Source organism: Sinocyclocheilus grahami, unplaced genomic scaffold, assembly GCF_001515645.1.
Source record: "Sinocyclocheilus grahami isolate Dianchi unplaced genomic scaffold, SAMN03320097.WGS_v1.1 scaffold2502.1, whole genome shotgun sequence".
In the NCBI taxonomy this organism is placed as follows: domain Eukaryota; kingdom Metazoa; phylum Chordata; class Actinopteri; order Cypriniformes; family Cyprinidae; genus Sinocyclocheilus; species Sinocyclocheilus grahami.
This window is the reverse complement of record NW_015507681.1, coordinates 3,156-4,566: the sequence shown is the minus strand read 5'-3', so window position 1 is coordinate 4,566 and position 1,411 is coordinate 3,156. Positions and strand designations below refer to the sequence as shown.

Sequence of the window (1,411 nt, the reverse complement as noted above, 5' to 3'; positions counted from 1 at the left end):
TGTACACACACACACACACACACACATATATATATATATATATATATATATATATATACATACACTACCAGTCAAAAGGTTGAAATAATGAAAAAAGTATCTTCTGTTCACCAAGGCTGCATTTATTTGATCAAAAATACAGTAAAAGTTGTGAAATATTATTGTAATGTAAAACAGCTGTTTTCTGTGTGAATATGTGTTCAACTGTAATGTATTTCTGTGATGCGCAGCTGTATTTTCAGCATCATTACTCCAGTCTTCAGTGTCACATGATCTTCAGAAATCAGTATAATATGCTGATCTGCTGCTCAAGAAACATTTCTGATTATTATCAATGTTGAAAACAGTCGTGCTGCACAATATTTTTGTGGAAACTGCTACATTTTAGTTTTCAGGATTCACAGATGAATAGAAAGTTCAAAAGAACAGCATTTATTTGAAATAGAAATCTTGTGTAACATTCTAAATGTCTTTACTGTCACTTTTGATCAATTTCATGTAGCCCTGATCAATAAAAGTGTTAATGTCCTCTTAATAAGACGGTAACTGATGTGATGTTGTTGATCAGAGCTGCTGGCTGAAAGTGCTCTGTCCATCCAGTCGTCTGAGAAGGTGACGAGCATCTCTCTTCCGGTGACGCCGCCGTATCACACGCTGGAGTTCCTGCTGGAGGTTCTGTGTCATATCCCATCATGCCCTGCGCGGATGGAGAGCGAGCGGCTCACTAACGGACAGATCAGTCGCCGCAGCCGAACACGCTTCAACAGCGGCATGACCCTCATCGACCAGAAGGTTTGATACACCGAAACAAACCATACTGAGGACTGCTTTCACAGTTAATATTTAGAATAATAATAAATTATATCATTTAAAAAATCCTATCTAAATAAAGGCAAAAATATAAACGTGTGTGTGTGTGTTTCAGGTGTCTGTCGACTGTCCCTGGTCCATTTACTCCACGCTGGTCTCTCTGACCTTCCATGTGCCCTTTAAAGTCAAACACTCGCTGCTGTCTGCAGGACGGAGGTACTGACCCCTCGTGACCTCTCACACTCTTACAGTGATACTGTTGTAACAGATGGTTTGATGTTTCCTGTGTGGTTTTATCCTGACAGGAAGTTCATCCAGGTTTGTCTTCAGAATGTATCGGACACTAACTTTCGTCTGACCAATCAGACACACATTCACACACTCTCTCTCACACACACACACACACACTCACACTCTCACACACATTCTCTCACACACACACACACACTCACAAACACTCACTCACACACACAACACTCTTTCACAAACATACACACACACACTCTCACACAGACACACACACACACTCTCACAAACACACACACATTCACATACTCTCTCACACACACACACACTCTCACAAACACTCACTCACACACAC

The 1,411-nt window shown here is 40.7% G+C and overlaps 1 protein-coding gene across 1 annotated transcript in view; it reads left to right on the top strand.

Annotated features, from left to right (window-relative positions):
- Window positions 1-1,188, top strand: part of LOC107575188 (trafficking protein particle complex subunit 10) — a gene marked incomplete at its 3' end in the record, with an annotated part of 22,404 nt that extends 21,216 nt beyond the window's left edge. Inside the window, exons 17-19 of the mRNA XM_016261607.1 lie at window positions 569-792; window positions 926-1,026; window positions 1,116-1,188. Of these exons, the coding sequence (XP_016117093.1) occupies window positions 569-792; window positions 926-1,026; window positions 1,116-1,188 (398 nt within the window). The remainder of the gene's footprint in view (window positions 1-568; window positions 793-925; window positions 1,027-1,115) is intronic.
- Window positions 1,189-1,411: the final 223 nt, after the last annotated feature.